Raw genomic sequence first — 21,024 nt, 5'->3', positions numbered from 1 at the left:
GACTGAGTCGGGCGCAGCTGGCTTTACTCCCAGTTGATGATCCACCCCAGGGAGCTCAAAAGAGCAACCACCCGGTTCACAGCTTTGCCGCACTCTGAATAAGAGGGGGCTTGGATCAACCAGTCGTCCAGATAAGGATGGACTTGAACTCCTTCCTTCCTCAGGAAGGCCGCGATGACCACCATTACTTTGGAGAAGGTCCGCAGAGCAGTAGCCAACCCGAACGGGAGGGCTCTGAACTGGAAGTGTCGGCCCAGTACTGCAAAACGCAGAAAGCGTTGATGAGGAGGCCAGATGGGAATATGCAAGTACGCTTCCTTGATGTCCAAGGATGCCAGGAACTCTCCTGCCTTCACTGCCGCTATAACAGAGCGGAGGGTCTCCATGCGAAAGTGCCGAACTTTCAAGGCCCAATTGACCCCTTTGAGGTCGAGGATAGGCCGTACAGAACCTCCTTTCTTTGGTATCACAAAGAAAAAGGAGTAACATCCCTTGCCAAGCTGATTTTCTGGCACCGGAACGACCGTCCCCAGGCGGATCAGATTGTTCAAGGTCTGCTGCACTACCACAGCTTTGACCGGAGACTTGCAGGGAGAAAGTACAAACCCGTCTTTTAAGGGTCGGCAGAACTCTAGCTTGTAGCCGTCTCTGATGACTTCCAGCACCCAAGCGTCTGAAGTTATTGTGGTCCACTCGCCCATAAACGAGGACAGCCGTCCTCCAATCTGCACTGGGGCGTGGACCAAGGCCCCGTCATTGGGTACGAGACCCTGGGGGAGAACCGGAGGGAGCACCTCCGGGACGGCGGTCTCTGCGAAAGGAATGCTGCTTGGGGGAGAAGTTCCTCTTGAAGGAAGAGGGGGCAGAGGAGCCCGACCTGCCCGGGCGGTACCGACGGGCTTCCTGAAACCGTCCTCTGGAGGTACCAGGGCGAGTACTAGCCCGAACCCTGACCTCTGGTAACTTCTTGCCCTTAGACGTGCCGAGATCGGTCACGATTTTGTCCAGCTCGACCCCAAAGAGCAGCTTGCCTTTAAAAGGCAATCTAGCCAGGCGGGATTTAGAGGCGTGGTCAGCAGACCAATGTTTCAGCCAAAGCCACCGCTGCGCAGAGATTGTCTGAGCCATGCCTTTCGCTGAGGCCCTCAAGACATCATACAGCAAGTCTGCCAAATAGGCTAAGCCCGATTCCAGGGCCGGCCAATCAGCCCTCAAGGAAAGATCCGAGGGGAAAGCCCGCTGCACCATAGTCAGGCACGCCCTGGCCACATAGGAGCCGCAAATTGAGGCCTGCAAACTTAAAGCAGCTGCCTCAAAGGACGACCTTAAGGCCGCCTCCAATCTTCCGTCTTGGGCGTCCTTTAGGGCCATGCCACCTTCCACCGGCAACGCCGTTTTCTTAGTCACCGCAGTGATTAAAGAATCCACGGTAGGCCACAGATAGGCCTCACGTTCACTTTCAGTCAAAGGATAGAGGCGGGACATAGCCCTAGCCACTTTAAGGCTCGCTTCCGGGACATCCCATTGAGCCGCAATTAAGGTGTGCATGGCATCATGCACGTGGAAGGTTCTAGGCGGGCGCTTCGTCCCCAGCATAATGGCAGAGCCAACAGGGGCTGAGGGAGAGACGTCCTCCGGAGAGGAAATCTTCAAAGTGTCCATGGCCTGTACCAACAGGTTGGACAAATCCTCTGAGCTAAAAAGCCGCGCTGCAGAGGGGTCATCCGCTCCATCCGAGCGGGGATCCGTCTCCTCCAAGGAATCCGCAAAGGACCGTTGGGAGACCTCAGATACGCTGCCCTCATCTACATCGGAGGAGACAAAGTCCTCCAAGGCCTGGGAATCAACCTGAGGGCGTTTACCTCTGGGAACCTCAACCTCTTTACCAGACGAGGGAGCAGGGGCAGCGTTTTGCATAAGGAAGGCCTGATGCAGCAGCAAAACAAACTCGGGGGAAAACCCCCCAGACTGTGTACTTCCGCAGCCTGGGCAACAGCCCTAGACGCACCCTCAACCGGCGCTCGCAAGAGCGGGGGAGAGACATGCTGCGCATACAAAATGGCGTCCGGCGCGACACTCCGCGAAGGAGCCGCGCGGGAAGAACGGCGCTTAACTTTAGCCGCTTTTGTGCCGTCGCCCAAATTAAGGGCGTTCATGGCATTAATGTCTCCAACCTCAAGGGCGGCCCAAGAAGAAGCCGTCCGAGCCGCGTGGCCGGCCAAGATGCCGGAGGCGAGGAGCGGGGATGGGCGTTTATGGCGGGAAAAATCGCCACGCCGGAGGAAGGACCGGGACATTCATCGGCCACGAAACTGTCACCCAACAAGGGCGAATCAGGCTTTAAGACCCCCGCATCCCCTCTAGAAGCGCCCAAGCGATCCGGGGAGCGACTCTTTACGCCCTCGCCCTCCGACGCCATATGCCACGTGGAGATAAATCGGGGAACCCCCTGCCCGCTATAAAAAGGTAAAAATTTCCTGCTGTCCGCTCCGAGCTGTAACGACCTGGTGTCCCAGTGAGTAGCTGCAATAAACGTTTAAATAAACGTCGAAATAAACGCCTTTAAGGACGTTCAAAAAATTTTTTTTTTTTTTTTTTAACGGAGCCAGCGGGAGGGGGGAGAAAAGGAGGGACCTGGCACCACCAGGTTTGCACTTGCTCAAAAGAGCCCTCAACCCCAGGCACTCAACAAAACCTAAAAATTAGGCTTGGAGGCCTAGCCAGAGCTGCTGCTGTGTGTGACCACCACCTGCTGAGATAGAGAACATACTGAGGAGTTTCCGGCAGCACATGACCACATATAGGGAGGCAAAAGTTTGCTCTCTATCTCCACCTGCTGGTAGATGGACACAACCCACCAGTCTATGGATTGATCAGCTTGATGATATGGAAGTTGGCCATTGTTGGACCTCCTGCAGGACATTTGAAAGCCACAGAGAAATTACTAGAAAGAGAACAATTCTAAGGGAACTCACATCAGCTTGTGCAGCCAGAGGAATCTTGGTAGGACCCATGACAGAGTCCCACCCACTTTGCTTCAGGCCCACCAAGTGGCGGCACACATCCTTAGTACGTTGGTAGGAATCCCCATGCCCTGCCAGCTGAACACATCATCCACCAGAAGCCCCAGGTCTTATCAATGCTGGGAAAGTTGGTGGCACACTTCCATCCACTGACATCTACACTCCCCCCCACACACACACACACACACACAAACACATTAACTGTAGGTGTCAGTGGATGAAAGTGCTCTCTTGAATTCCCCAATGTTGATAAGACCCAGGGCTTCAGGAAGAGGATGTCTTCAACCAGCAAGACTTGGGGATCTCCACCAGTCAAGGTATTTTAAATACTGAGTGGGGGATCCACCCAGAAATTTACCTTTGGTTGTGCTACTGACCCATGCGCTTGGGAACTTTCTCTAGATAGGTCATATGGCTTTTTTCTGCCATCATTTCTGTTTTTCTCTGTGGTGTTCTTTTTCTTGTTTAAGCTGTCGTTCTTTTGTCTTTTCTTCCTCCTTACTTTGTGCTTGTGAAAAAACAGTGTGTTTTACGCCTGTAAAATGTATTAGATATTTTCCTGTTTTAATTATGTCCTGAAGTGTATTTCTCCTATTTGGCCTGCAGGTGGTTTCTTTGCTGTAAAGCTGTTACAGGGAACTGAATGTTCTTTTCCTTTAACACAAGCAGGAAGCAAGCAGCAGTATACTTTCAAATCTTGTTGACTGGGCTCTGATTGGTATGGAGTTTGAAAAATTACCCAACAGTTGCTGGTTGTTGATTTAGTCTTTAACCCGGGAGAAGAGTGAGACAGATCTCTTTGCTAAGGCTCTGTGTTTCTGAAGGAGGAGGATATGTCCTGATCTCCTCGGGTACTATTTAGACAGTAAACAAATGTCTAGTTAGTGTTATAATTGATCCATATTTCAGTTACCTGTTATTGTTTGCTATCTGAACTATTTTGTTCCACTGTTCGATTTTTAAAAGAGAGTAATCAATATTTAGTTTATTGCCTCTCTGTCTGGACTGATAAAGAATCCTGGTAGTTTGTTGGGTCTTTGAGTGCTTTCTGGGAACTGTGAAACCACTGGGAGTGTGACTCTAGTAACCTAGAAATCAATGGGGATAATTTGAGAGTGGGAGACTCGCCCAGAGGCAGTTGTGATCCAGTCGATGGAAGGAGGATGCTAGTGTAGAGCATAAGTGGCAGGTGCAAGTTGACCTGAGCTGTGCTGGGGATAGACCCTCTAAGTGGCTGCGAGGTAACCCCAGGTGGGTGGCTAAGCGTTTCATGACAGTACTCTCTTCTACTCTTCCTGCTTGCCATTCTACTTCTTCCTTTTGACATCTTTCTCCTATGTTCTTATGGTATCTTCAAAGATTCTGACCTTTTCTCTCTCACACACCCATCTCTTGTCCTCTCTCCCTCACCACGGATCCTTCCTCCCCATCCCCCTCCAAACTACTCCCATTTCTCTCTTACTTCTTTACTCTTATCTTGGGTTCTCTCTCCCACCTATTCATTCTGATCCTGTTCTTCCTCACTTTCGTCAATCCCCAGAAAGCTCTCCCCACATGCTCCCTCTAACCTCAAGAATGCTCTCCTCACACAGCCTCCTCCAGCTACCAGAAACCTCTTCCCACATCCTCTCCAGCATTAGAACGTTCTCCCATATTCTCCTCTGTCTTGCCCATCACTGGACCTCTCACATTTTTCACTTCCCAAATTCTTCCTCCTCCATGAGTTCTCACCATATTCCCTGTCCACCTTAAAAACTTTTGGCATTTTCCTCACATTCTCCCTTCCCTCTCCCCCCACCCCCACCAGAAAATTTCATGGCATTCTCCTCACCCTTCCTCCTCTATAAAATGCTCAACATATCCTCCTCACTCTTCCATCAAGAAAGCTCCCACCACATTCACTTCACTCCTCCTCCCCCCCCCCCAAAAAAAAAAGAAAATGCCCTCACCAGACCCCTAGTTGAGTTCAATGATTCTGTGGCAGCCTGCACTGTTGAGGTGAGGCAGAGAAGTGACAAATCAGCATTCAGTTCAACCTAGCTCTTCAATGTTACTTGGAGCTGGTGCTACCCACTGTTTCTATACTGTCCAACATACTCTCTTTGTCTCCAGAGCAGCAGCAGCAGCAAATGCTGCTGACAGCATTACTTCCAGTGCATGGGGCCATTGAGCTGGGCACCAGAAGTGAATGCTATAAGTAAAACTAGCTGCTGCTGCTGCCACTGCCTTAGATATGAAACGAGTAAGAGGAGGTTAGTGCTGCTCGCTACTTCTATTGTCCAGGTTGCGCTGAAGAAGTACAGTCAGGCAGGGCACTGCTTTCACTGGACCTGGAAGCCTGGATTGTTTGAACTTTTGAAAGAATTCCTGTGTCTGACCAGAGGGTTGGTGAGGGACTACAGCATGAAAAAAAGAAACCTATGGCGTCTTGAAAGTTTGTCATCTTCGGATTAGTCTTACATCGTTCAATAAAAGGGATCACAGCCCATAAACAATGCTTAATTTATCTGAATTTCAAAGCAATCAGCCTTCAGAGTTCTGTCCTAAGCAGTCACATCTAAATTGACTTAAAAGTTGGATGGCTGAGTTACCTGAAAGAAAACTTGTTGTCTTGCTGTCATGGCTCTGTTTGCGCAGGCAGAAGGGGCTGTCATAGCTTTCTGGCACCAAGGGAGACCTCTCGCTAAGCAGCTCCATTAGCCTCCTACGCCGGCGGAAGTTCATTCGGAACTGAAACAAGAGGTTGCTGTCCACAAAATGGTGTTTGTTGGACACTGAAAAGAAGAAAAACCAATTGCTCAGTACAAAGAGAACAAAACCCTTTCAACTTTGTATCATAGTTTGACACATGCAATATCAGTGTGTACTATAGCTGCAATTATCAGGTGCCAGTCCAGTCAGAAGAGATGTATCATTGGAACTGAGCTAAGATATACGCATGTGTAGGCAAGGAATACAAGGGTAAATTAGTTCTTACCTGCTAATTCTTTTTTCCTTGAGTACCTCCAGACCAGTTTAGATGTTTGGGTTTGTGCTGTTCTGTCAGCAGGTGGAGACTGAGAACTACTGAGCTATCACAGAAATCCCCTGCCACTAGCACATTGACCCCATGGGTCGCATCAATTTGAGCTTGAATATCCAATCTGTAGTGACAGACAAAGGACTGCATAGATTTCCAAGTTGCTGCTTTGTAAATTTCATGATGATTAACTAAAGAGTGTTTCGCCCAAGAAACAGACTGACCCCTTGTAGAATGACCTTTCAAAACGTCTGGAACTGGATGTCTATATATATACAGAAGCAATAGTCTCTTTAACCCATCATGCAATTTTGATGCTGCTTGTCCTTTACGGGCTCCTCTGAAAAGAATAAAAGAGCTTATCTGATTTTTTTATTGTCTCAGCACTCTTCAGGTATTTCTTCAACATGCATCCAGCATCCAGCTTTTGCAAGGCAACTCCACTACTCTTATTTTTAAGATCCTGAAAAACAGGTACAGAGATAGTCTGATTCAGATAGAAGAACGACACGAGTTTAGGAAGGAAGGATAGAACTGGTCTAAACACAACCTTTTTCCTTGCTAAAAAAACAAAAACAAAAAAGGTTCCCTACAAGAAAAGACCTGCAATTCTGAAATTCACCTAGTTGAACAAATGGATATAGAAAATCTGTCTTAAGGATGATATCTTTTAAGGTTGTAGAATCAAGAGGTTCAAAAGGAGGCTGAACTAAGGTAGACAAGACCAAGTGTAAATCCAAGGGGGAATTAGCCGATGACATGGCAGATTGATAAAGTTTAACACTATAGAAAATACTGTGGTCATGGTGTCCCAGTTGCCCTCTCCACACCTGATGGACACCAAGAAACCTCAGGATAAGATTAAAGCCTGGGAGACAGAGAGAGAAACAGAGAAATCCCGGGTTGTGTTAGGAAAGTAAGAGGAAGAGAAGACCACCTTGGTTCTCAAACACAGTAGCTGAAAAGATAAGGAAAAAAGAAGCTAGCTTTAATAAAATATAAGATATCATAGACAGAGGAAGACAGGCAACAATACCTAGAAAAGCTAAGGGAAGCTGGAAAAGTAGTCAGGAAAGCAAAGATATAAATGGAAGAAAAAATAGCCAATACAGTAAAACTGAGGGACAAGGATGCAGGATTTAGAGGCAATGTGTTCAAAAATCTACAGACTACACAGAACAGTGCTGTACATTTGATTTGTCGAGCAGCCTGTTATGATCATAAGACTCCTTTGCTACGATTACTGCACTAGCTACCAGTTCGAGCCAGGGTCATTTTTAAGGCCTGTGTGTTTGTTTATCAAATTCTTTATGGATTGTCCCCAAATTACATGATGCCTTTGATAGAGTTAGCAATGCAAAATACATTAGGGCAGGCGCAGGACTACCTTATATTTCATCTGCCAGGATGTATAGGCCTAATATATAAGTCAATGCATGATGCTGGTTTGCAATATAACATGACTTAATGGTGGAATTCTTTACCTAAAGACATTCAATGTGAGAGACTTTACAAGAGATTTTGAACTAAACTGAAAGCTTCTTTGTTTCAGAAACATCCATAACTGGATAGAAGCTACTGATAATAATTATGTTTTCATTGGTGATATTGTCATCTATTAATATGTCTCACTATCTTACTCTATTCTACCTCTGGTGATATGTATTAATTATTTCCTCAACCTTTGTAAGCCATATAGATCTACATTTGATACTTGGATATTTGTGGGATATAAGTCTATTAAAATGAAAAGAAAAGTGATAGGATGAAGTGCCAACGTGGCTTTGTAAGGCTCAGGGGTGAAACTGAGGAATGTGTAGAAGCTGAGTAGAGGAGTGGCCTAGTGGTTAGGGTGGTGGACTTTGGTCCTGAGGAACTGAGTTTGATTCCCACTTCAGGCACAGGCAGCTCCTTGTGACTCTGGGCAAGTCACTTAACCCTCCATTGCCCAATGTAAGCCGCATTGAGCCTGCCATGAGTGGGAAAGCGCGGGGTACAAATGTAACAAAAATAAAGCCAAACTGCTTAACAGATATTTCTGTTCTGTGTTCACAGATGAAGAGCCAGGAATAGGATTGCATAAGACAAATAATAACAGGAATGGATGTGTGGTAGACCTGAAACATTTTACTTGCTAAGTTCCACTATACGTCTTCCCCTCCACCACTGACATGCATACAATTTGGATGTGGTATAAAATTTGCATATATGCTCCTGGTCAGTCCTTGCTATTTTAAGGGCCCAGACCGTACAAAAATAAAAAAGTCTGCATTGCACTGGCCCCACTTCTCAGCCACTGCAGCTGCCATCAGAATCCATTCCAGCCCATCCTGATCTGTCTTGCCATATCACTCATACCTTTACTCACAGAAATATGTATACCATATGTCTTTACGCCTTAATATTGCCCTTCAAGCTCCCATTGTCTCCTTCCAATGTTCAATGTTTGTGTTCCATTGTTGCACTCCATAACGACACTTCGATTGTCTCGCATAATTCTGCACAATGTAATCCATAACCAATCTGTAACAAATTGTACTTCCATCATTCATTTCTTATTGTAAGCCACACTGAACCCGCAAAAAGGTGGGAAAATGTGGGATACAAATGCAATAAATAAATAAATAAATAAATAAAATATATGGGACACAGATCATAGAAATCAGTCCAGAATTGGCTTCACTTCTCCACTTCTGGAGCTACCAATTAAGCATCACTGCTGCACATTTGAAATGAACTTTTAACTGTTGATGTGTTAAGTTTTGTTATTATACTATCCTCTTTCTATTTAGGGATCTTTTGTCTGTCCCATACATTTTTGAATTCCATCACAGTTTTTGTCTCCACCGCCTCCACTGGGAGGGTATTCCAGGCATCCACCACCCTTTCCATGAAAAAGTGTTTCCTGACATTACTCTTAAGTCTACCATCCTGCCACCTCAAATTATGTCCTCTACTTCTTCTGCTTCTCAGTCTCTGGAAAAGATTTGTTTGTAGATTAATACCATTCAGGTATTTAAATGTCTATATCATATCTCCTCTATTCTTTCTTTCCTCTAGGGTATACATATTCATGTCTTCAAGTCTCTTCTCATATGCCTCCTGATGCAATCCTGATATCATTTTCGTCACCTTTCTCTGCATCACTTCAAGTCTTCTTACGTCCTTGGCAAGATACGGCCTCTAAAATTGAACACAATATTCCAAGTGGGGCCTCATCAATGACTTGTACAAGGGTATTAACACCTCCCTTTTTCTGCTGGTGATTCCTCTCTCGATGTAGCCCAGCATCCTTCTGGCTACAGTCACCATTTTGTCACACTGTTTTGCTACCTTGAGATCCTCAGACACCATCACGCCAAGGTCCGGCTCCTGGTCTGTGCATATCAGCTTCTTTTCCCCTAGAACATACAGTTCCTTTGGATTTTTACTTCCAAAGTGCATCACTACGCTCTTCTTCGCATTAAAGTTTAACTGCCAAACATTAGACCATTCTTCTAACATTTGCAGATCACGCCTCATGTTTTCTGTTTCCTCTGGTGTGTCCACTCTGTTGCAAATCTTCATGTCATCTGCAAAAAGACACACTTTTCCTTCTAACCCTTCAGCAATGTCACTCACAAATAAACAGAATCAGCCCCAGTACCAATCCCTGAGGCACGCCACTACCCACCTTTCTTTCCTCTGTGCAAATTCCATCACCCTCTGTCATCTGTCAGTCAACCAAATTGTAATCCAGTTCACCTTGGATTCCAGATAGTTTACTATTCTTCCTTCAGCACATCCTCCATTATTTTTCCAACCACCGATGTGAGGCTTACTGGCCTGTAGTTTCTGACTTCTCTGATACTACTTTTGTGAAAAGGGACCATATTCACTTTTCTACAATCCAACGGAACCTCTCCCATCTCCAAGAATTTATTAAACAAATCTTTGAGAGAACCAGCAAAAACTTCTTTGAGCTCCCTCAATATCCTAGAATGGATCTCGTCTGGTCCCATGGCTTTGTCTACTTTTAGTTTTTCATGTTGTTCATAAACATTTTCTTTAGTCAATGGTGTGATATCTATTCCATTCCCATATATACCTTTGTCAGCCAACTGAGGTCCTTCCCCAGACTTCTTCTGTGAACACAGAAGTATTTGTTTAGCACATCTGCTTTTTCCTCACCACTTTCCACATAGCAGTTCTCAGCATCTTTCAATCTCACAATTTATAGTTTTCTTCCTTTCTCCAATATACCTGAAAAAAGTCTTATCTCCTCTCTAGCCATTTTCCTTCTGCCTGAACTTTTGCCAATCATATTTCTCTCTTGACTGAAAATATCTTTTGGCTAAAACCCCATACCATTTTTGTTGCCTGCTTCTGAACTTGAAGTCTTTTTATACACTTAGCAAGATATGACCTCCAAAACTTAACATAAAACTCCAAGTGGGACCTCACCAATGACTTGTACAGGGGCATTCATACCTTCTTTCTTCTGCTGGTTATACTTCTCTCTATGCAGATTAGCATTTTTCTGGAAATGGTCACTAACTTGGTCACACTGTTTCACCACCTTGAGATCCTCAGATACTATCACTCCAAGGTCCCTCTCCTGGTCCATGCATACCAGCGTCTTGCCCTCTAGTACATACAGCTCCTTTGGATTTCTACACCCCAAGTACATCACTCTGCACTTCTCTGCATTAAATTTTAACTGCCAAACATCAGAACATTCTTCTAATTTTTGCAGATCTCTTTTCATGTTGTCCACTCCCTCCAGAGTGTCCATTCTGTTGCAAATCTTCATATAATTTACAAAAAGTTAAACAAGGCAAAGGACAGAAGAGCTGCCCCACCTGCCTATTTTTATGTACTTTATAAATTTTGCTTCTTTATAGAGTTTTTCTCTTAACACCATTTTTTCTAAATGTATTGCTTTACTGAAATAGTCAAGTTATTCACCTCCACTGAACCCTCCCTGATGAAGGTAATACAGCAAAAACTGGAACCATGTAGGATTCCAGCTCCAGTTCTTGAAACTGTATTTTTTAAAATATATTCTGTTGAGTTTCATGCACATAACAAAAACACCATATACCCCCCAGAGAACAAAACCCTCCTCCACCATACCATAAAATAAAGGTGGAAATTCATGGCACCAATGCACCCAATCCATAACCCATTAAAAAGTTCTGCAACAAAAATCCCCCCCTCCAACAATTAAATGTTAAGTATTCGACTACGAGCTGTCGAGTATCCCAAAAAGGGCCCAGTGTCAAAATCAGTTGTCGGCCCTTCGGGGTATCCAAGTCCGAGGCATCACAATATTCCAGCACAGCTTGCTGAATCATGGCACACCTCCAGTGCAATACCGAAGGGGCCGTCGGTTGTAACCAACATTGCATTATACATTTAATTCCCAATAGTACTGAGCATTTCACAAACCTCCAAAAACCTTTAGGCTTAGGAGATATTACATCATATACTGAAAATAAAATCAATGGTATGGGAATCCATCGTGTCCTCCATAAGGCCAAAACCTGGGCTGCCACTCTTTTTTGAAACTGTATTATTATAGATTTCTTTAAGCATTATGATTCAGGCAAGGTGACACTTCCTACCATGCCATCATAGATGTGTTTTTCAGCACTTATGATGAACAATGTAGAAATCTGCCCATTTACACTAACTACTAAGCTCTACAATCCATTTCCTATCCTTATATATATTTTGTTTTCTTCTTTAGGGTAATTTTATTTGTTGACTGACATATGGCTTATATCATAAATTACTTTATAAAGCTAATCATTTAGATCACATGACCCTTTTACTGATTAAACAGTAAATGCTCCCACTGGCCAGTAGAACCCAGTGTAAGATTCTTCTGGTACATAAGTCTTTTTACACTGGACGCGCTCTGTATTTATTCAATCTGCTTACACCTTACCATCCAATAAGAAATCTGCAATCTTCAATGCAAGTTGATTCCTCACACACATCAGCTTTTGGTTGCATGGGTCCAAGCCCATGGCACTAATTACCCATTTGTTTGCAGTCCAACTCTTCCTATATTAGATTTAAATCATCATTAAAGACATGGCTTTTTGGATCAAGATGGCGGCGCTAACGGTCGTGCGAGCGCTGAGTTCCTGAGTCCAAAGAGAGTTGCGGGGCCAACAGAAGCTCTTACTCCATCTCTTTCTAATCGAGATGGGGAAGAGAAAGGGGAAAACTCAGGTTCCTACCTCCAAGGCCTCGACGTCAACCCCAGTCTCGCGGCAGGCACCTCTTGAGAGCTTGGGAATCAGCACTCTGGGTGCTCGGATTACTACTTCGGCAGGCTTGACCCCGCAGGGGCCTGAGCGCAGCGCTGAGGGAGCGACGTTGAGTCCTCCTGATTTCACCCCTCCTCCACAGCCCGGAAGTAAGTTAACACTGGCGATACCACAGCAGCTCGAGTGCGTGTCTCCTGTGGATGGAGGATCTCTCAGCGTTACTATCCCGGTGAACGGAGCAACTATGCAGGGTCAGTTTCAGGCCGTTGCACCTATTCCCCGAGGACTACCTCCTGGAGAGAGTGGAGATTTGATAAGACCAATTCGGGTGACAATGGAAGTATTATGGGATGCAATCCAGCAGGTGAACAAAACGTTACTACAGATGAATGTTTCTATGACTGGCGAAATTAAGGAATTAAAGCAGACTTCCCAAAATTTGTCTACAGAAGTTCAGGAACATAAACAAAAACTTGGGGGTATTGAAGAAGAAGTTAAACAATTGAAGGACTTAACAGTGACTATGATAAAGGATAAAGAAATTCAAGAGAGAAAGATAGAATATTTGGAGAATAACGGAAGAAGGAATAATCTTAGGTTTTTGAGGTTTCCTAAATCTCCCTTAATCTCAGCTACTGATATGCTAAAAAAATACTTTAATGAGATATTGGGGATACCTATGGAGGCTTGTCCTCCTATTACGAGAACTCAATACATTTCAGGAACTGAGAAAGGGGAAAATCAACCACAGAACCCTCCAGATTTAAATCTTACTGAGTTTCTGGAAACCTCTCTGGAGATAGTCACAGAGAGAACTACGCTGATTGTCTCCTTCGCTCTTGAACTGGATAGAAATAACATTTTAAGACTACTTTCGTCATTTAAATGATGTATTTTTTGGGGGGAAAATTCAAATTTTTCCAGATTTGGCAAGAAGCACTCAAAAAAGGAGGAAGGAATTTCTATCTTATAAAACCAGTGATTAATTTGGGTGCAACTTTTCTGCTAAAGTTTCCATGTAAGTGCTTCATAACGTATGAAGCAAATAATTATATATCCTTTTCCCCTTTAAAATTATTACAATTCATATCATCTAAGGAAACAGTTAGATCACCTGTTGCTTTGCCTCCCTAATTTAAGCGCTGTTAAGTTGGCTGTAGATATTCGAGCTGCCCCCTCCGTTAATTATTAACTCTTTTGTTTGTTAATATTTCCTAGTATCCTGATCCTACTATTGGGGACAAATGTAAAATTAGTGTGTTATACTTTAACCATCTGGTTGTAAGTATTGGTTTTTTCTTTTTTGCCTTTAAAGTCAATTCTGTTATTTCTAAGTCTATGTATATGGATGTATCACTTTATTATTAATAAAAATAAAATAAAAAAAAAAGACATGGCTTTTCAAGAAAGCTTTATCTTTGTAATTTTTATGTTTTATTACCTTCTGTTTTCAGGTTTTAGTGTTGCATCTTTTTCATAGTCTCTGGTTACAATTGTTGTGCGATTCAACTGTCCCCTACCCTAATGTGTCTTATCTTTTGTGGTTTGTTTCTAATGTATGTTTTCTTCTTTTTAAACTGCTTTGATATTCTGTGATATTGCAATATACCAAATTTTACAAATAAATAATTTTTCACTAGTTGAGGAAGTAATCAACAGTCTTTATACATTTTGCAACAAGGCAAGTGATGTGAAGAGAAATGCAGCATCCCCACTGCTTCCCAGTGAATTTCTCACCGTGTTGTATGATGCCGTGCTCCAGCAGTCTACGGCCAAGCTGCTCTGCTTCACTCCTTGACATGACCTCTCCTTCCTGGATCAGCCATTGGATAAAGTCAAATGCAATGAAGGTCCTCTCATACTTTACTCCCTCCTCTTCCCTGAGTTGTAAGACTTTGCTTTCAGAATTCATCAGCCTGCCATGAAAGAAAAGCTGCTTAGTGGAAAAAAAAAGATCAAAATAGACACACAATGCTATTACTACTTATTGCTTCTGTTAAGCTACTAGATGGCAGATATACACCAAGGATTCTCTGTTCCAGTAATTTAGCATTAATTATTTAGCATGGGCATAGACATCAAGCCAAGCAGTAGCCTTATCAGTGGCCTAACAGTTCCTACAGCCCTCCCTCCAGTTTAGTCAAAAGACACTCTTCAGCTATGTAACTGCAGCTGTGGCCTTGATGATTTGCAAAACTGCACTGATGTTTGATTTATGAGTCACCTCATGTAACTCAAGACTACATACAATATAACATAGGAAACACACATTAATTTTAAAAAGTCCATACCAAAATACAACTTCACATAAAATAACAAACAATAATAAATACAAACAAGCTGAAAAGCACACACATAGGTAACAACATGATGCATTTCCCCTTCTTCCATCTGCATACTCAGGCTTGCAAAGAGACATGGTAAACTGTGTTTCAGCAGGGTAGCAGGTACAATGGGGCTGCATGAGGCCTCTCTTTTGATGGGTATATTTGTGTCTACCTTGAGAAAATTCATGTGGTGAAGTTTAGTGTGTGTGTGCGCTTGTGAGGTTAGGGGTGTACCTCTTGACATGTATCAGATGACAACAACAAGAGGCGATGATCTGCAACTATATGTAGAAGTAAGCAGACAAGCAGACGAGCAATAATGAAGCACTGTGCAGGTTTATTAAAACAATTACCCGGCGTGGCCACATTTTGTCCAAAGGCTGCGTCAGGGGTAAAAACTAATGCATAAACAAACAGTATAATTATAAACATATCAAACATGAATAACCATAATTCATATAAAAACAGTAACACATAATGTAGAAAATAAAATTAATGACATATTGAAACTTAAATGTATCAAAAAAGATAAAACACAATGAAAGCAAGTCCAATACATACACAAAACAATTATGTGTCACAAAACTTATCTACATAAATAGTTATATTAAACAGTGTCCAGTGGGAGAAATCAGTATATCATCTGGGTAAACCAGTACGTAACTCTGTAATAGGTCATGGATGACATCATTCATGAAGTTCTGGAAGACAGTTGGAGCATTCAAGAAGTTGAAAAGCATGACCAAATACTCATAATATCCATCTCTGGTGTTAAACGCTATTTTCCATTCGTTTCCCTCGCAGATGTGAATCAAGTTGTAAGCTCCCCTAAGACCCAACTTAGTGAAGATATGGGCTCCTTGAAGATGGTCAAATAGCTCAGATATCAAAGTACGCGGATATTTATTCTTGACGGTGATGACATTCAATCCTCGATAATCAATGCAGGGGTACAGGGTACCATCTTTCTTCCACACAAAGAAGCCTGTCCCTGCCAGGGAGATGAATGGATGGATGAAGCCTCTCAGTAGATTCTCAGCAATGTAATCTGACATGGCCTGGAACTCGGGGGCAGAAACAGGGTAAACCCTTCCCCAAGATGGCATCTTACCCAGCAGGAGGTCGATGGGACAATCATAGTCCTGGTGAGGAGGCAGTGTCTCCACTTGCTTCTTGGAGAATACGTCAGCATAGTCCGCATACGCCTGAGGCAGACCATCTGGCCTATTTACAGCAGGCAATACAGAGTTCCAATAGCGTTGGTGACAGACATTACTCCAGGCAGTAATCTAGCCATTCTCCCAGTCTGTTACAGGATTGTGCTTTTGTAGCCGCATCAATAAAGTTTCCTCCTGCTCCAGAGTCAATGAAGGCCTAGGTAAACTTTATTTCTTGATCCAGGTCCTGCAAAGCTGGGACTAAAAACTGAGTGTGGGGAATTCTGGAAGTTGGCCCTAGCGCTGTTTCACCAGCCACAGCTCGGCCTGAATTTTTCCTATTTTTGGGCATAATGTTCCCCCTCACCACAGTAGAGACATAAGTTCAAAGTCCTGCATCTCTGCTTTTCCTGCTCAGAAATAGAGGAACGGTCCACCTGCATGGGTTCTCCAGAGTCAGGGGGTGGAAGAAGCTAGGCGCCAGATGGACCAGCATGCGGAAAGACTGTCATTCCCAGGCTCATTCTTCAAACCAGATATCCACCTGGTTACAAAGGCAGATGAGCTCATCCAAGGTAGCAGGGAGATTCCATCCTGCTAATTTAGGGTGCCAAATCTTGCTAGAAGACCGCCATGAAATTCTCAGCACTCTAATTTAACTCAGAGGCCAAAGTGCAGAACTGGATGGCTCCCGAGAGTTTACAACCCCGTCTTAGTATCAGGAGTTCAGAGGCCGCAGAAGAAACTTTCCCAGGTTCTTCGAAGACCCTCCAAAATTGTTCTAAGAAAGTGTTAAGACTGTTGAACACTGGCACGTTCCATTCCCAGAGCGGAGAGGCCCATGCAAAAGCTTAGCCCATCACCAGGGAAATGAAGTAGGCCACACGGGCCCAATCCGAAGAGAAATCCCTGGCTTGGAGTTTGGAAATTATTAGACATTGGTTGATGAACCCTCTTAAGATTTGGGGATTCCCATTATATCTAGGAGAAGCTGCCAGGCGAATGCCTGAGAAAACCAAAGTGGCTGTCGTCACTGGGCTGGCTAAAGGCATAGCCAGGTCTACAGCTGAGGCGATCGCGACCTAAGGCAATGCAGACATCTGTAGCTGATTCATACGAGTAGATAGATCCTGAACTGAACCAGACAGCTGCTGAAGCTGAAGGGACGGTTGCTGGAGGAACTGCAGGGCAGGTGACTTGACCAAGCTCATAGCCTTTGCAATCTGTCATGGCTCAGAGTTGGTAAGCCCTTGAACCACAGTCAAGTTTACGTTGCCCACCCAACCCAAAGGTCAGGCAGGCCCCAACTGGTGGCTGGTGATTCACGCCCCGGCTAGGGTTAGACTGGAAGGTATGCTGGAATTGGAAACTGGAAGACATGCTGGAACTGGAGACTGGAGGATGTGCTGGAATTGAAGACTAGAAAATGTACTGGAGCTGGAAATTGCAGGAAGCTGGAGCTGAAGACTGGAAAACATACCAGAGCTGGAGACTGGAGAAAGCTGGTACTGAAGACTGGACGTACTGGAGCTGAAGCCTGGAGGAAGCAGAAAATGAAGACTGGAAGACATACTGGAGCTGAAGAAAGATGGAACTGAAAACTGGAAGACGTACTGGAGCTGGAGAAAGTTGGAACTGAAGACTGGAAGACGTATTGGAGCTGGAGAACCTGCTGCTACTCAGACCAACAAGGCAAGGGAACCTGTTGCAAAGGCAAAGAGAGAGTGAAAAGGCTCCCTTAAATGGATCCCGGGTGCCCCAACGTCATCATAGCACGCCTCAAAGAGCTCCCGAAACTGGCCCTTTATGAAGTGACCCCGTAAGCACCTAGGAACACTGGCGAGGGCACAGTGGGAGCGGCTGAAAGCACCAGGGAACGCCACAGGTCCCGACCCCGATGCCCAGCAGTGAAACAAGGTGAGCCAATGTAGGGAAGGGCACAGCCACGATTGTGACAATAGGTTCTTCAAGTAAACTTATGTGAGGAGCGTAATAGAGCTTGATGGATAATACAGTCTTAGAGCAGATGTTAGAGATGAAGGTAATTCACCATGCAAAGCATTATGAATCAAAGTTAATCTTCTATACTTTAAACTGAGTCCTTCAAAAAACTGGAAGCCAATGTAACCTGGCTAGAATTGGTGAAATACATTCAAATCCTGCGACTCCTGCTAACAGACATGCTGCTGATTTTTGAACAATTTGCAATGATTACAATGGCAATTCCAAAAAAGCATTAAAAATCATAAAAACATAATCCAACATGCCCATATTTCAGTTCACACCTGTGTCGGGGAAACAAATCTAAAAAAGAAAAACAAATATTAAAAAATAACCAAAAATAATACACAGGCCATCTATACTCATGCACCCATAACAAATTTTATAGAATATTAGTCATCTCAATAATAATCAAGAATGAACAAACTATCTTATTTATTTATTTGCAGCCTTTGTATCCCCCATTTTCCCACACATTAGCAGGCTCAATGTGGCTTACAAGTCACCGTATTTGGGAGCTCCAATACGGCCGATGTTAAACAAATAGATTCAGGGAAGGGAAGGTAGGGGTAAATGGGAACAATAAATGGGAAAGATATAAGAAATAACATTGTCTTTTAAATCAGTGCAGAGGTGAGGTTGCTAATCAGAAACAGCAGGGTAGGCCTTACAAAACAGATAGGTCTTCAAAGTTCGCCTGAATTGTAGATGGTCATGTATCGTTTTCACTGCTTTTGGTAATGCATTCCACATTTGCGTACTTAAATAGGTGAAACTGAACTGAAGTGACCAACAAAAGCTTTCCAATAATATAATGTGAATAATATAATGTGCATAAACTAGCACTTAAATGTTTATCTTGAACTGAAGAGATGCTGGGAAAGGACCTGCTGAGAAGAAAACTTTATTGGTGAGTATCTTGCCAGCTGGAAACTGCATTCAAATAGGTAATTCCATTCTCCCTTTATTTATTTATTTTTTTATTTACTCTGCTTATATAGCAAAGTCAGTTTAGACCAGGGATTCTCAACCTAGTCCTCGGGACACAACAAGCCAATCTTTTTCAAGATATCCACAATGAATATGCATGTGATAAATTTGCATGCTCTGCTTCCATTGTAGGCAATTTATCTCATGCATATTCATGGTGGGTATCCTAAAAACCTGTTTGGTTGGGTGTGTCCCGAGGTCTGGGTGGAGAATCCATGGTTTAGACAATAGTGAAGCTTTTAAAGTCTTTGTTGAGGTTTCATGTAAAAACTACTTTAGTCTACATTAGTATTTTAGGTTGCATTTTAGATCTTAGCATTAGTTTAGTGCACAGATAAGGAAGCCTCTGTTTAATATTGAAATTCCCTCTCACTCACCCCAAGGCTGATCTTTGATTTATTGGCTCTTCAACCAATTAGGAGGACAATGTAGATTGAGGCAGTATATTGTAACCAGGGGTTAACTTTTTTTTACCTTTGGGAGGGTTTTTTTTTTGTGCAACACCCCGGAGGACACTGGGAGCTGAAATGAGCCTAGCAAGAGGGGGTTTCATGGTGCCTGATATTGCCATGAATGTCACAGCTATGAGATCGCACATGCGCAGTGTACACACTTTTCTTTTGTTAATGATGGCTCTAGTGATGCTGGGAAGTGATGGGGCCAGAGAAAGCTCCTGGAAGCCCATTTCTGGTGCAAATGTTTTGCGCATTCCCAGTCAGGCGAGGGCAGGACACGGAAGGAAGGAGTGGCCAGCCCTGTTGCTTGCGGCGAGTGCGAAGGTGAAAGGAAGCGTTTAAGAGGTTAGTTCCGGGAGCGACTGAGGGCGGGGGGAGCCACCAATCGAGGGGGGGGAGCTGGCGATCTCGGGTGGGGGGGTGACCCCGATGTTTCCCCAAAAAATAAGGCCTCCCCTGCTAGGTCTTATTTTCGGGGGAGGCCTTATATTTTCAAATTGCAGCAAGACCTCTTCTAGGTCTTACTTTCGGAGGATGTCCTATTTTCGAGGAAACACGGTATTTCCTTATTTTCTGAAAAACAAATGTCCATTTGGAACAATCCCAAAATTATGCATAAAAAAATATACTTTTGGAAATTCTGGCAAAAGCAAAATATATGGTCTTTAGATCAGCTTTGTGATAATAGTAGACTGCTTACCTTTCCAGAGTTCATTGTTAAATATCCTGCACTAACTTCTCATAAAAATCAATGGTTGTGTATATCTTTGTTAAGATAGGGAAGAAGCTGGAAACTACAGGCCGGTAAGCATCACTTCGGTTACTGGAAAAGTAATGGAAGCCATGCTGAAGGAAAGGATAGTGAATTTCCTGGAAGCCAATAAGTTGCAAGATCCGAGACAACATGGTTTTACCAAAGGTAAATCGTGCCAAACGAATCTCATTGAATTCTTTGACTGGGTGACCGGAGAATTGAATCAGGGACGTGCTATAGACGTAATCTACTTAGATTTCAGCAAAGCTTTTGACACGGTTCCCCACAGGAAGCTCTTGAATAACTTGACAGGCTGAAGATAGGACCCAACGTGGTGAACTGGATTAGGAACTGGTTGACGGACAGACTCCAGTGGGTGGTGGTTAATGGAATTCGCTCGGATGAGGGAAAGGTGAGTAGTGGAGTGCCTCAAGGATCGGTGCTGGGGCTGATTCTGTTCAATATATTTGTGAGTGACATTGCTGAAGGGTTAGAAGGTAAAGTTTGCCTTTTTGTGGATGATACTAAGATTTGTAACAGCATGGACACCCGGGAGGGAGTGGAAACCATGAAAAAGGATCTGCGGAAGCTAGAAGAATGGTCTAAGTTTTGGCAATTAAAATTTCAATGTGAAGAAATGCAAAGTGATGCACTTAGGGAGTAGAAATCCACGGGAAGCGTATGTGTTAGGCGGTGAGAGTCTGATAGGTACCGACGGGGAGAGGGATCTTGGGGTGATAGTATCTGAGGATCTGAAGGCAAAGAAACAGTGTGACAAGGCGGTGGCCATAGCTAGAAGGTTGCTAGACTGTATAGAGAAATGTGTGACCAGCAGAAGAAAAGAGGTTTTGATGCCCCTGTATAAGTCGTTGGTGAGGCCCCACCTGTAGTATTGTGTTTAGTTTTGGAGGCCGTATCTTGCTAAGGATGTAAAAAAAATTGAAGCTGTGCAAAGAAAAGCTACGAGAATGGTATGGGATTTGTGTTACAAGACGTATGAGGAAAGACTTGCTGACCTGAACATGTATACCCTGGAGG

At 43.8% G+C, this 21,024-nt stretch overlaps 1 protein-coding gene across 3 annotated transcripts in view; it reads right to left on the bottom strand.

Moving 5' to 3' along the window:
- Positions 1-21,024, bottom strand: part of DEPTOR (DEP domain containing MTOR interacting protein) — a 146,978-nt gene that overhangs the window by 74,026 nt on the left and 51,928 nt on the right. For all 3 annotated transcript variants that reach the window (XM_030218535.1, XM_030218553.1, XM_030218544.1), the window contains exons 5-6: positions 14,040-14,218; positions 5,615-5,797 (exon numbers count right to left, since the gene is read on the bottom strand). In XM_030218535.1, coding sequence (XP_030074395.1) covers positions 5,615-5,797; positions 14,040-14,218 — 362 coding nt within the window. The remainder of the gene's footprint in view (positions 1-5,614; positions 5,798-14,039; positions 14,219-21,024) is intronic.

The sequence above is a fragment of the Microcaecilia unicolor genome, chromosome 1 (assembly GCF_901765095.1).
Source record: "Microcaecilia unicolor chromosome 1, aMicUni1.1, whole genome shotgun sequence".
Classification (NCBI taxonomy): Eukaryota; Metazoa; Chordata; class Amphibia; order Gymnophiona; family Siphonopidae; genus Microcaecilia; species Microcaecilia unicolor.
The sequence above is the reverse complement of the archived record's forward strand: the minus strand, read 5'-3'. Positions and strand labels throughout refer to the sequence as shown.